The following is a 13,508-nucleotide window of genomic DNA, read 5'->3' on the forward strand; positions in this document are numbered from 1 at the left end:
AGAATAACATAATCCAAATCCCATCTTTTATTAAAAAAACCTATAACATGTAACGCATGCATTATATGTTGACATCAACATGTCCCGCTTCATATTTGTCCGATTAAAAGGACTCGTGTAAACTTAATATCCCATACCGGGATTAATGTACTCGCGGAAAATACGGCGAGAGAGAGCAAACTCTCGTCGTCGAGCAATGTCGATAAAAGGTAGACGAAGAATTGACGCGGATTTCTTCGGCTATGTCCGTTATGCAGAAGAAACGAGAAAAAAACTGTGCACAAAGAAGCTCGCCATCTTTGAGCCCCTCTTGCCGAGGGATCGCAAGATAATTGGCTGATTTAACGAGATCACATTCACAACTTAGGGATTCGTGCCGTGATAAAGAAAAGCGCGTATTTTTTTTTATGGTGACTTTCGTCAGGAAACGCACGCGGTTATCTCGAAATATATCATCAACCGTTGAATGTCGCAGTTTAACTGCAAAATAGAAGGTAAATCTGATATAAATTCCCGAAAATATTGAAGTTTAATTTAATAAAAAATCTGCAAATCTCTCAGTTTTCATTTTACGTTAATCCGCGGCGGGGAAGGAAAATTGTGGATTCCCCATTATAATATCTTTCCTCCCATATGCACACGAGCTGCAAATACGACGCTTATTGGATACGGTATACTTTATGCAAAGCGAGTGTATTCATCGCGCGTTTAAAAACGCAATTAACATCTTAAACTCGCGAATTACGTTGATTCGTGGGAAAGGAAGGATTGTTAGCTTTCGCGCCCGGAAGCGGTGATATCAACCGCTTTCACCGTCACAAAGCGCGAACGTGGAAGCGCTTGGACGCGACACTTTGCCGCGCGAAATGGGATGTCCATCGCGTTGTTGTAATTGGACGGAAGTAGTATTTTACCGATGCGTTTGCTGAAGACGATGCAAAACGCTGGCGGGTCGGCGCGCTCTCACAACTTGACTCAATAACAAACGCCCCTCCCCCCTCCGCGTAACTATTGTGTTGATTACGAGTTTACAGGGCAAAATAAATAAAAAAAAGAGAACCGTTATATCGCGCGCGTTACGATTTACACAGGTAAATTGGATATCTGGAAAATAAACTGCGTCCAGTGCGGGGAATTATCTGTCCACGGATGGACGCGTTTATCGGAATCCCTTTCTGCGGAAAATTGTATGTATACTGATAATAGAACCTTTATCCTTCAAATCTTTTTTGCGTTTGATTTCCGTCCGAGCTGAAATGTAATCTACAGCTTGATTACTGTAGTTAGAATGCGCGTGTCAAAGGCCGCAGCTTCAAAGCAAATGATTCTAGTGTAGTCTATGTGTCTGTTTAATTTCTCATAATAAATACGCTGTTGACGATTGAGAAAACGTTTTTATCAAAAACGTCACAGGGAATAGAGTAAATTTGCATTTCAAATTTTAAGTGCGCTATGTGCTGCGCTGCTGCACTATTTGCAGCGCAAATACTCTAAATTGGTAAAGTTAGTGTTCCCAAATAACTACCTAATTATCTCATTACCTATATGCAGTTAAGTATTTTTATTTTCTATTTTAAATTGTTCCAACTATCGATTCTCTCTAAATTATTCGCACGGACTTCTTCGGTGATTCTTTCGCTTCAATGTGAAAAAGAAAAAATTAGAAGTTACCTTGGACCGGCGCGTAAATGTTGAGGTACAGGCAATCCTCGCTTTGGTTCTTAAGGTAGGGCAGCAGCCGCTTGAGATACTCTGCCCTGCCCTTGGGCATCTTATCGCTGATCTCGGGCAGCTTCTGAGGGCAGACGGGCCCGAACTTGTCGGCAACCTTAACGCCTTGCCAAAGGGCACCGGTGACGGGCGGCATGAAGCGTAATGAGCCGGTCGGCGGCGAGGCGTAGGGCACACCGCGGAACACCTCGACGCCCTCGAGGTATCGATCGAGGGTAACGATCACGCCCGACAGCTCGCCGTACTTAGTCCTGACGATCCTCGAGGTCAGCTCGGCACCGACGGTCGCCAGGAACAAGCCGAGCAGCGCCAGGATCGACGACGTCATCTTGACGCGATCACCGACGTCTTCGGCGTCACCTCCCTTCTGCTTCGGCGTCCTCCGCACCTCCGCCGATCACTTTTTTGCCGCGCCGACGTCTCTCATACTCTTCCGTCTCCCTCGTCACGCACCGCGACTACTATTTCCGCCTTAACCGCCGCCAGAGGTGCGGATGCACGTCAACCGATCCATCTCGCGGCTCTCAGAGGCTCGTCCGCCTCCTGGATGCATCAATCTCCTTCAAAGTGAAGGACAGTTCGATGACTGTTAGGCTTTACTTCGCTCGATCGAGGTACTTAAGATGATCTCGACTGGAAGTGTACAAGTTGGTGAAGTTTCTTACAATAGCTTCTTTGGTAGCTCAAGATCATGGACTTGATTCTATTTGGTAATTATACAACAAAACTATTGTCTTTAATTAGATATTCTTGAGCTCAAACGATGCAAGAAATTAATGAAAACGAAATAGATTTAGTTAGAATTTTTCCAATATGTTGATCTGGTGAGATTACTATAGTCTCGAACTACATTCTTTTATCTGAATAATTCGAGAAAAGAAATAATTGCGAATCGTCCTTAATTATTTTTGATGCAATTGACCTAAGGAAAACTGCAGCTTAATAGATTGGGAAATATCCTGAGTTAGATCTTTCTAGGAGAGTCACAGAGATTGTATATGTCGTGTATTAGATTTCTTCAGTCGTATATTTTAGATATTTAGAAATGTTGAAGAAGTTTAGACAATCCGTCGACGCGGTGACAGAGACCAAAAGATTCTCCTTTTAAACGTCATCGTTATCCTCTAGACTTAATTATTATCAGCTTCACGCTATAAAGTTGCAAGTTTTAACAATCTCCGGATTCACTCTCTCTCTCTCTCTCTCTCTCTCTCTCTCTCTCTCTCTCTCTCTCTCTTGTTTTTATTTCACTGAACAATAGAGATTTTCTACACATAGAAAAGATCGTCGTAAATTTACCATTGAACGTCTAGCGAGAACAAAGAGTGAATTATTTATTTATACACTGTCGGAAACTTCTGTAGGTATAACTTCACACTTTTCCGCGATAGACTGCAGCATCTAGATCGGAACTTCCGGTTTAAAACAGGATCTCTTCACATCCACGTAATGTAACCTTGTCCTTTAACGATTCTCCGCTCCTCACTCACGTCTGTTGATATAAAAGTGGTTCACACGCGTCTTATCGTTCACACAAAGACGATCTCGTTTCTGACGGCGTGCTTAATGTATCGCAAGAGATAGAATACACCGGCTCTAATCACGTTCGGGAGCGGGCCGCTCTTGGTATATTTACCCAATCGTTTCATCTCGGCGGGAAAAAAGAAAAAGAATACAAAAAAATGATATCCCAATCTCTCATTCAAGATTTCTTTGGACGGATCGAAGATAACGAGACTCGCCGCACCTGGCTCTCATCTCGTGTGATTCATCGAACTAATCTCCGCGATCGAGTCAAATCGAACATTCACTGATTTTTCAGCAGCACGATCTTTTCTTCAAAGCCAATTCGCTCGAAAAAAAAACATACGGGCGAGGGAATTGACGTTGTTCCGATTTTCAATTCTTGGAAAAAAGCAAAATGTACCTACGCGCGGAACTTTTTTGCATTGAAGAATTTTAGATTTCAATCCTTTGCAATCAATAAACGTGGAATTGAAAATCCGTTAGCTGCCTCGGCTTTGTTTGACGGCTTAAAGAGATACGTGCGAAGATACGCGCGCACCGTGGCTGTGAAATAAAAAAAGCATTCAGGAAGAGCTTAGCTTGTTGCGTTCAAGAAGAACGTCACTCTTTATATTTAAACCTTTTCAGTATCTTTTCTAGGCATAAAACGCAACTCTTCCCAGGCAATAATGTGACGCTATTCTCGTTGAGTCGACAGTTTCAAATTTCAATTAACCTAGTTAGATTAAAATCGCACCACTAAGCAGCTAATTTCCCTGCGAATTTCTAGGTAATAGACACTCGTAGACTGCAGAAACCAAAATTTAAGATTATATTTGATTACTCCATTGTAGTCGCACTTTCCTGACCGATCACTGAGTAATGATCTCTGCGATCATCGGCACAACACTACGACCAGGATAGAGTCACGCACGCGATCATCGTTCCTTCATCGCAACGGGTCAAGCACTATCGTACGGGATTCCGTTCTGCACGTAGCTTCGCGACGGGCACCCACCCCCTCACCCTCCTCCCCCTTCCCAGCGTCCCGCGCCGGCACCCCGTATCCGGAGTATTTCTTCAAACTTTGCCGAGTTGGGAAAATCGTTTTCCCGATTGGACCCGATTTATCGGATGCGTCAAAGTAATTTCAAGTTTCGTCGAACTGACCGTCGCAAGCTGGAAGCGGCAACCCCCTCACGGCACAACTACTACCCCCGCGAAGCTAACGAGAAAGAGACGCACCGAAAAATCCGTGAGGAAGGTGGATAGTGGGACCGTGAACGACCACCCCCGAGTTTCTTCTCTTCGTCAAGCCACCCCGGTTGCAGCGAACTACCACCCACCCTCTAGCACACTGCACCGTCGACGTCGATGCACCCTGGTCGATGCACCGGGACGAATCTCGCGTGACGTGAGATTGAGGGGTGGGCACACGGTGTTACCCGTGAGAAAGGGTGAGAGCGCCGCTGGGACGCCGTGGTATGCGACGAAAACCAACCGAACCGATGTAGCCGACACTTCGACCCCCGACAGACTGGCGTCAGGCGACGACGCTCGCCATCGGCTGCGCATGCCCTCCGCGCAAACGCTCGGGGACTCCGGTACAGGACATGGGCGCGGAAGTGCACCCCCGCGACGCGTTGGTCGATACGGCAGGAGGGATCGATCCTCGAAACCGACCGGCGAGAGTTGTTGGTTCGAGTCCGGGATTGCGAAAACGCTTATTACAGTCGTACTTTTGGCTTCGTCCGAGACCGTTTCCTCTCGTTGGACCTTTCTCGTCCTTTTCGAGTTATCCATCGCTATATTGGCTTCTCTCGCAGTCGTACCGTCTTTAAAGGATATTGTACGTTTAAACAATTAAACCAATAATCGCTGCATTATAGTATATCGATTTTTTCCAACGGTTTCTTCACGACTCGTAATTACTTCTCTTGTCATATTATTGAGTAAAATATGAAATTTTATTGTATTAGTCGCACTAACTTGATTTAAAATTACTTCTTTTGTCTGGATGTTTTATCTTTCCATTTTGTTCCTCACTATTGATCAAATCCCGTTATATTCAAAAGAATATTTTATTTATAACTGAACCTGCATATATTGAAGATACTACACTTTTTCTATTGGAATTCATGTTTTTGTTTTCTTTACATTTAATTGATTATCAATTTTTTCATCGTTGTTGACAGTAAGGCATGCAAATTACTCAATTTTAATAATTTATATATCTACTTACTTACCATATTAACAGTTTTAATCGTTATATTTTAAATATAATGCAGCGTGTAATACATATTTTAAGTAAATGTCAATAATTATGTTTTACAACCATCTTTTAATTTCATTCACATGTAACATTTTTAATGAGTAAAACGCTCTCATCAGTCCATCGCTATTATTTTGACCAAATTATATAGCGAAGCTTATTTATTATATTAATTGATCATTTCTATTACTTTATTAATTACACAACAGATATTATCACATTAAATTGATTACCGCAAAATATTTCATTCTATGATTACCTAAAGCAATTTTTATAATAATTTAAAAACACTCCCCGTGCATATAAATTACTTTATTATTTTTAAAACAAACTCTCTTTCGGCCTGAGAAATTAATTAACTGCAAAAAAATACACGGGCGAGTGAGTCTGTTAGTTCTGTAAATCTCAACAAATTAGTGATTACTAAATCAATGCAGAATGTAAATGTCAGTCGATAAATAACGACATATACTACGTTTACGCGAGCGTTACTTCTGTATAGTAACTTACGATAATTCCTTCGCGTAAACGGGATTTTATAGTAACTTACGATAATTTACTCCGCGTAAACGAGTGATATATCGTAAGTTACTACAGAAGTAATGCTCGCGTAAACGTAGTAATAATTAATTAGCGGGATTTATTTGACAAGTTCGCTTGCGCGCATAAATCGTGCAATTTTGTAGTAGCTCGCAGCAAGGAATTTGCGATGGACATCGGGAAATCCCCGGAAAACGGGTGAAATAAAGGAAGTTTTTAACGAGAATTTCCGGAAATCTGGGCGCAGCTGCGCAAAGAGTTTCTCCTCGCGAAAATTCTACTTCGCTCCCACATTCAACATCGCCTTCGCATTTTACCGCGCAGTTATGCTCGTTAACAAACTCTTTTCTAACGCGGAAGCTATAGGAATTATCTCGCTGAATTATTTATTTCTCGCTTCGCGGAAAATCGCGCGCAATTGAACGAATCTTTTATAGAACGTTAGTCTATGAAGCGTAGCGTTATATTTCTCGGTTCTCATCGGGTTGTCCTGTAGTGTCTTATTTAACTTTACACACCATTTTACTTATTAGTTTTCTACGGCATTATTACAATTTATATTAAGAATTGTAATTTTTTTATTTTCCTCGACTGAGAAACGTCTAATTTCCTGAGAACCTTCCCCGTGGTAAAAAATCAGAAACAACTTTCTCACTAAGGCAGATACGAAGAATAATTGGACGGAGAAGTGGCTAAGGATAAGCTTGGGGAGTGGGAGTGGTTAAATATTTGCAAAGTCAACGTGAGGGGCGCTGTGCCGCCTCTCGAAGAGGTGGAAATTGGCCGCCTCCGGCCACAAAGACGCCCGAGCGGAAATCCGCGCCGAGAACGTCTTCTCGTTTGCGACACAAAGATGCAGCGTCTTTCCAGAATTCTCCGTCCATACAAGAGTTCAAGGATGCCGTTAAAATTACAAACACGCACTAATCTAAAATCTCAACGATGCAACGAGTCTGAGAACTAACCTAACGATATATATAAAATTATTTGTTAGCGAAGGAGCGAAGAGACTTAGAAATTAAGATTCTTCTATCTGCAGCGTATAAAATTCAAGAATTTTAATATATTCAAAAAAGATAAAAAAAAAAAATATATATATATATATAAATAATGGAATATATTACATAAAAATATAAAGTTTTATTGAAGTATCTAAAAATTTAGCTCGAAAAGAGAAATAGACTACTTCTAAAAATAATTATATCAGATATTCAAGCTGCTAAAATATCAAAACTTCTTGCAACATTATCATCACGCTTGAGTATCCTACGTAATTATTTTCAGATATGTATCTGGCTTAATTTTTATGTACTTCAACAAAACCATTATTTTTGCACAAAAAATCAATTACCACACATCCTAAAATCTATAAACATAAATAGTTACCCTAAAAAATGAATAAGAAGATAAAGTTTTTAAAATCTAAATAGTGTATTCATTAAATTGACTTAGGCATGTAGTAAGATTTATAGCAATAACACATATTAAGATGACTAAACAATAATAAAATCGCATTTAAATAATATAAGATAGAAACACCGATTGGGAGACACCAGTCGAAGAATAATTCAATCGGTGTTTCTCCATCTTATTATTTAAAAGCAATCTTATTATTGTTTAGTGTTATTGCTATAAATATTACCACATGCGTCAGTAATCGAATTGGTACAACACCCTTCGCGGAATAAGAAAGGTTCTAGGTTCGAACCCTGGGCTGATGAAGCAATAAAAAATTAATTTATTTAATACAATATATAAATACAATATACAATATAAACTTCAAAATTACATCAATTTTAGAAGGACCAAAACCCACTGTCAAAATGTCTTGACAATTATCTGACTAAAACCAATGGTGAAATTGTGAGGACGATGATTTATATATTCGTCGCCAGTTAAGTTGATTTAATGAATCTGTTAGTTAATTCATCACTAGCAATATACAATCTATCTTTGTTATCTAAATAGTGTGTTTAATCAGTCAAGATAAGAGGTTGATATTGTTCTTTGTATTTGTTAAGGTGTAGAATTCCTCTGAAGTGTTACACCTGTAAATTCTTCTAAGAACTTTTGAAACTTGACAGTTACAACTTCCAACATTCAATTTCTTTAGTATATATAAAAATCTTAAAAATAAAGTGTCTTTGTCACAGAAACGTTATTTTTTAAAATCAGAATTGAGAGACATATTAATCACAAAATACTGATATCCCGACATTGGAATCGTTTGATCAATGGTCAATATGGCCAAAATTTGTTCGCTGTAAAATAAAAAGGAAGATTTGCGAAAGGAAAATGACGTTTCTTTGGATGGCGCGGCATAAGAGGTCTTTAGAAAAGGACTCGAGACAAGGGTGTGACGCGAGAAATTCGTGCCCGCCGGACTGCCGAGCATTCAAATCCAAGAAATCGATGCCGCTTTTCGTGCGACAAAAACGGCGAATCCTGGGATTCGTCAGTGACTATGAAAGTCGGAACTTGCAAAGGACGAGTGTTCCGACCATGCAATTCCGTTTCCCGGGACGTTATACATAAATTTGAAGGGATCGGTAAAAGCGAAAGTTTGGAGGCGCAACTAAACTAGAGTAACCAACGAGGGCGAAATACAAGACGTATTGTGGATTATAGTAACTTTTCGTGATAACTTTTAGTTATTAAATTGGGTAAATTGACAGTCAGGAAGGCAGTAGTGTTTGTTCTTTTTTTAAATTAAAAAAAAATTGAATTTTTTTTATTTAGCGCATCCTCCGTGTTTGGCATTTGGAAATCAATAAGAATCGTTGACGTTCGCCCGCAGAATGAGAAATTTCATTTTGTCGTAGAACGTAATCCGAGGTTAGAGGAATTCGAGAACAGAATATACGGTACCACCGGATGCAATTTCAATCCTATAGGTCGTCGGTTCAAAATTTCAGGACAAAGAGCACTTAGGTATGCGACCGTTGGAACAAAGTGTCGCTACTTTCGCGGAATTTTATTTGTTCGTCGCAATTTTTAAATAAAAAACAAAGAAGCGTAAATAAATAAAAAGAGCGCGCGTCGCGTATTATTATTCGTAAAAATTGCTATAACACCTATTACAAACGTAAACCAAAGCGCGGTATTATAATGCATTGCGGCTGCATTGCGCCGCATGGGTTATGAAATCCGGGGGAAATCTCGCGTTTTATTATTTCGGGTTTTTTTTTACTTCCACCGCGCGCGAAATTCTTTCGGTAAATTGAACAAATTGCACTTTTATGAAATTCTTCCTTCGAAACTTTGGTATAGATTCTAGAAAATTGCATTCGCCGGGTCTCCACGCTTCGAAAGCACAGCCGGAAATCTATTTTATTTTACATATAACTTTTAATTTCTCCAGATCATTAAATCAATTTTCTACATCTGTCTGTTTAATTTTTAGTAAAAATGCTTCAGGAGAAATGTTTTTACGAGATTTCGCTTGAGAAAAAAATTTTAATACCTACTCTATCCTTGTATATACAGAGCGAGGTTATATAATAACTATACGCTTAATTATCACTTCTAACAGGCGCGTTTAATGTTTTCTGCGCGAAAAATCGTTAATTTTGCAGCTACAACTACTGCGGAACATTTAATTACTCCGCCCGCACGCGTCCCACATAAGTTCAACGCTGAAGCGAGGTTGATGACATTAAATTCTATTAAGAGGGCTCCCCATTCGTATTTTCCGTGAGCTTAATGCGCATATTCATGACGGTTCATCGCATCGGCGAGTATTAAAAGCGTTAAAACCGTGCACACACAAACGGAGAAGGATTCTCCGGATTTTTTAACTATTCGACAATTGCATTTTTCTTCCAAGATTTTTTACAATTATACTTTCTGATTTGATCATTAGATTGACGTTTACGTAAACCTGTGCAAATTTTATATGCAATTTAAAAAAATTTCGATTTATATATATAAATATATTATAGCAAATTATACTGTATTATAGTAGAATTTAACATTAGAAATGATACTTTATTACCTCAAGGGGTCTGAAAGAGCGTTTTGTAGGGACGTACCCAACCCTGTACATTCATATACATATAATAATATTATTTCCCGGCCTGGCCATTGAGCGACTTTACAACTTATTTTCCTTCCCTCCCTCCTCCGTTCTGCATCTCTCTGGCCATCTTCTTCTGCTTTCCCTGATCAGTACTCCTCCGACTTCCTCCACCCTGACACGCGTCCATTATATAGATTCTCTTCCCCCTTTTTGCTGTCTGGTCCTTCTTGACTTCCTGCTTTCCTCTCCTCTCCTCTCTTTCGCCTTTCTTTCTCCTCTCTTTCTCTTATTCTCGTTTCTCCAATTTTCGTCTATTACTTACCTGCTCTCTCGTTCTCTCGTTCGCTCGCTTATTCATTAATGTATTATAATAAACTAACCTATATGTATATACTATATATATTATCTATTATACTATTATATAAAACCCGACTGTTTGTTTGTCCGTCCGTCTGTGCGCGAACTACTCATTCGTTAGTGGACCAAATTTTTACCAAAAGTATATGAAACAGGGGTAGAATTTTCTGGGGAGTGCCACGATGTGTATAGTCTTTTGTTACCAATTTTCTGGAAACCAATTTTTCTAATTTTTTCAAAGAAACTCGCACAAAACTACATGACAAAGTTGTTCTGTCAAATTGGCTAAAACTTTGGGAATCGATAGTTTATGTGATGCTGATCAAAAGTTTCAATAAGCGCAAAGTCCGAAAATGGCCAGTTTTCAAGATACGAAAGGTCAAAAGTTGGGAATATGGCTAACAAATCTAGTTTACACGGGTTATCTACGCACGCATCGAGGGCACTCATTGAGACGGAACTTCTTAAGCATGTGTCGCCAAAAATTGGAGGTACATGTTGAAATTTTGTCCCTACGTAATTACGAGGGACATAAGTCACTCTTAAGCATGTGTCGCCAAAAATTGGAGGTACATGGTACTTCGAAGTTAGGAAGTACGTTATGGGCAACGAATATTCACCCAACAAAAAAAATTATTTATTTTAAAATTTTATTATTATTTTTTAACTAAATTTGTTTCTTAAGATGCAGTCTATGATTATAAATATTTTTTTGTATTTGAAAAATTACTTACTATGGTGAGATTCGAACTCGGGACCTCTGGATCGTGAGCTAACTGCTTTACGTGGTAGACTACTTCTTAATTTAATGTAATTAAGTGTTATATATAGTCTACAGTCTACACATATGTCATAACCAGCGCAAATATATAGTTTTTCAAAAATTATCTTAAGAAACAAATTTAGTTTAAAAAGAGTAATAAAATTTCAAATTGGATATATGATATAATATTGCCCGCTGCTATTCGCGAATGTCTTTCGTTCAACAAATGTCGCGATCATGCCATGGTTGGCTACGTAAACGAGGTACGTATGTAGGAGGTATATACGGAAAGCCCCCTAAAAAACTGTACCTTCTAAAACTGTATTTCCTAAAAAATTGTACCGTGAATTTATAAGTGCGGTACCTCCAATCGGTACCTCCTCCTTTATCAGTACCTCGTGTATTCCGTACCTCGTGCTACTGTACCGGGAAAAGTATCTCCTAGCAGCATGTAACTCGAAATGTCATTTCTATTTAGAAATTAGTACCTCAAATTTGGAGATACTACGCGGTACATGCTTAAGAGTGAATTGTTTCGCATTGAGGCGAGACTTGTTCAGAGGATGTGTGAAGACTGTCAGGCTAAGCAATAGCTACGCAACATTCGTGCAGCTAATATGGCCAAGTTACTGATACGGCCAGATCGAGTATATGGCTTTTGGCTTGCGCTACCCGTTCTTAGCGCTATCCAGGATCAACGGCGTGGACGTGACGGGTGTTTGATCCCTTGTGTGTGTGTGTGTGTGTGTGTGTGTGTGTGTGTGTGTGTGTGTGTGTGTGTGTGTGTGTGTGTGTGTGTGTGTGTGTGTGTGTGTGTGTGTGTGTGTGTGTGTGTGTGTGTCAAGAGAGATTAAGACTCCACGGTTCGTCACTCCCGCAGTATTTAATGACTCTAAACCCTTTCTGCTGTGCGTACGTGCGTGCGCGCGCACACACACAAGGGACCAAACACCCGTCACGTCTTCACACACCTTTGAACAAATCCCGTCTTAATGCGGAACAAGTTCCGTCTCAATGAGTGCCGTCGATGCGTGCGTAAATAACCCATGTATAAGCTAGATCTGTTGGCCATATTCCCAATTTTTGACCTCTCGTATCTTGAAAACCGGCCATTTTCGGACTTCGCGCCCATTGAAACTTTTGATCAGCATCACATAAACTACTGATTCTCAAAGTTTTAGCCAATTCAACAGAACGGCTTTTTTCTGTAGTTTTGTGTGGGGTCCTTATCGGGAAATAATTGACCGAATTTCAAAGAATTGTATATGAAACAGGGGTAGAATTTTCCGGGGAGTGCTATAAAATGTATAATTTTTTGTTACCGATCTTTTTGGAAACCGGTATCAGAAATTTGTCCAATTTTTCGGGAATTAATTGACCAAATCGTAAAGAATTGTATATGAAGTAAGGGTACATTTTTCGTTACCAATCTTTTACCGATCGTTACTAATCTATGTAGCATTTTCTAGAGCAACAAAAAAAGGAAGTGTAAAAATAAAAATAGAAGAAACCAACAAACAAGGACATTTAATTGAGAGAAAAAATACATCTTTGACTAAAAATGTGGTATATCGAGAAATTTTGTAAATTATGGAGAAAAAATGAATGAGAGCCAATAATGGTGGGTAACTATACACATCATACCGAGGGTAAGGACTGGGGGAGATTTTTAGCCGGTGCAAGTCCGGCATAACCTTAGGGACCGCCCAATATCTTAAAATTGGCGCGGAAATTAGAAAACACACAACATTGGAAACCGGCTTAAAAATTTTTTAATTTTTTGAGAAATAATAAGTATTAATGAACAACATTTCTTTAATAATAATACTCATCTTTTAATAATTTTCTGAATAAATGAAGTAGTTTGAAGAAAAACGACGCCCGGGCGAAGCCCGGGGTAACCAGCTAGTAATGTAATATTTTACTTTATAGTTTAGTATAGTATAGCAAACAATACTATACTATACTAATGTAAAATATTACATTATACATTATATATGTATACAAGTAGAAATTTTTTAAGTAGGTCAGAAAAATATGGGTAATTAAAAAGCTTTGCGAAAATTTACAAATTTACAATTAACGCTGGCAACAGTAAAAACTTACGTCATAATGCAAACTTTTAAAACACTGTATAAAAAGACTTAAAATACTCGTGTAGAAAGAATATTAAATTAAAAAATAATTACAGGAAGTATTTTAAAAATTAATAACTAGCGCCGTTTTTTTCTCTCGTCTTATTTTCTTTTGATTTTTTTTATTCATCAAGCTTATTAATATTTTATGCAATTTTACTGAGCGAACCACAAAACTATAATTAT

The 13,508-nt window shown here is 38.9% G+C and overlaps 1 protein-coding gene across 5 annotated transcripts in view; it reads right to left on the minus strand.

Annotated features, from left to right (window-relative positions):
• Positions 1–4,763, minus strand: part of Nlg3 (Neuroligin 3) — a 175,758-nt gene extending 170,995 nt beyond the window's left edge. Inside the window, exons 1-2 of one of the 5 annotated variants that reach the window (XM_077424656.1) lie at positions 3,995–4,763; positions 1,672–3,801 (exon numbers count right to left, since the gene is read on the minus strand). In XM_077424656.1, coding sequence (XP_077280782.1) covers positions 1,672–2,059 — 388 coding nt within the window. In that variant the 5' untranslated portion in view covers positions 2,060–3,801; positions 3,995–4,763. Of the gene's footprint in view, positions 1–1,671 lie in introns of all 5 variants that reach the window. The other 4 variants (XM_077424653.1, XM_077424657.1, XM_077424654.1 and 1 more) reach the window with 4 other exon arrangements.
• Positions 4,764–13,508: the final 8,745 nt, after the last annotated feature.

The sequence above is a fragment of the Temnothorax americanus genome, unplaced genomic scaffold (genome assembly GCF_048541705.1).
Source record: "Temnothorax americanus isolate GAGA-0224 unplaced genomic scaffold, ASM4854170v1 Scaffold88, whole genome shotgun sequence".
In the NCBI taxonomy this organism is placed as follows: Eukaryota; Metazoa; Arthropoda; class Insecta; order Hymenoptera; family Formicidae; genus Temnothorax; species Temnothorax americanus.